The sequence below is a fragment of the Buceros rhinoceros genome, unplaced genomic scaffold, assembly GCF_000710305.1.
Source record: "Buceros rhinoceros silvestris isolate BGI_N320 unplaced genomic scaffold, ASM71030v1 scaffold34236, whole genome shotgun sequence".
Taxonomy (NCBI): Eukaryota; Metazoa; Chordata; class Aves; order Bucerotiformes; family Bucerotidae; genus Buceros; species Buceros rhinoceros.
The window spans coordinates 3,014-4,261 of record NW_010419864.1 but is presented as its reverse complement, the minus strand read 5'-3'; the positions used below and the strand labels follow the sequence as shown (position 1 = coordinate 4,261).

The 1,248-nt window shown below is 60.7% G+C and overlaps 1 protein-coding gene across 1 annotated transcript in view; it reads left to right on the top strand.

The window, feature by feature from the left end:
- The window catches only part of LOC104496043 (zinc finger protein 862), a 3,888-nt gene that overhangs the window by 388 nt on the left and 2,252 nt on the right, over positions 1–1,248 (top strand). The window contains exon 2 of the mRNA XM_010139107.1: positions 4–225. Coding sequence (XP_010137409.1) covers positions 4–225 — 222 coding nt within the window. The remainder of the gene's footprint in view (positions 1–3; positions 226–1,248) is intronic.

Genomic DNA, 1,248 nt, shown 5'->3' with positions numbered 1-1,248 from the left:
GAGCCCCGTGTCCATGGCCGCCCGGACCTGCGCTCGGTCATCAAGGTGGAGGTGAACCCGGCGAAGGTGGCCGTCCTCACCACCGTCTACTGGATGGCGAAGGAGGAGATCCCGGACGAGAAGTGCTCCTCCCTGCTCGACTTCCAGAAGTTTAACCTGTGCCAGGCGCTGCTGGCCTCCGAGCACAGCGAGTACTACCACCCCAGCAGCGTCCGCGAGATGCAGGTGTGTATGCCAGGCCGGGGGCTCCCACAGCCGCTTTGGGGACGGACGGTGCCGCGCAGCCGCCTGTCTGCACCCACCGCATTCAGCACAGCCGGTGGGTGCCTGCACCCACCTGCTGTGTCAGGGAGCTCCGCGTTCCCAGTGCCCCACTGAGCGTCACCAGCGCCCACTTGGCTTTGGTTTGGGTGCTGCATGTGTGAACGGGAGCCTGAGCGTGAGCTGCCACCCCGCATGCCCCGGTGAAACGCCGTGGGGCAAGTGTATGCTCTCTAGATCTGTGGTGGCAGTGGGGTTTGCCGGAGCTGGGCGCTGCGGACGCAGAAGGCAGGAGGCTGGGCAGGGAGCTGTCATGGGCAGATCTCCATCTCCATCCTCGGACTGGTAAATGTGCCCCATGGGACCAGGGCATGTCCGAGATGGGCTTGGGACCCCCGACCAGGCTGCTGCGAGGCGTGCTCTTGTGCCACGGGGCATCCAGGGAGCCAGGCAGTGCTCCCGGTCCCCAGGAGTTTCAGTGGAGACTGAAAATTCCTCCACATTAAACATCAGCGGGGCAGTTCCTTGGTGTGATTCCGTGATCCGACACACCGGGAGAAGGCGACAGGCTCCACCGAGGAGTCTCGCCTCGTGGTCACGCCTGTGTTTTCCTCTGCCGCGCTGCCCGAGGGGTGAGGGCTCAGGAGCTCAGTCAGCACACGAGCACTGTGGGTTTTTCCTCTGCCCTAAACTGAGTGATCAGAGAGATCAAGTAGCCAGGGAGTTTAGAAAGGATTTTCTTAATTTTACAAACGCTTCATGTCTGTTAAAATCAAATTAAATTTTCAGTGAGTCCTGGGCTTTTGCCAGGCTTTGTAGATCTCTGAAGAGCCTCATTTTGCAGCAGATAGACCGCACACACTAATTGGATTTCCAGCCTGAGGAGCTGCTCCCAGTGCTCTCACGCACCGAGGAGGCTGCCCTGCAAACCAGGGCATTGGCCTGACACGGGGACAACTGAGGGGGGGAGGGAGGAAAAGAAGCCCC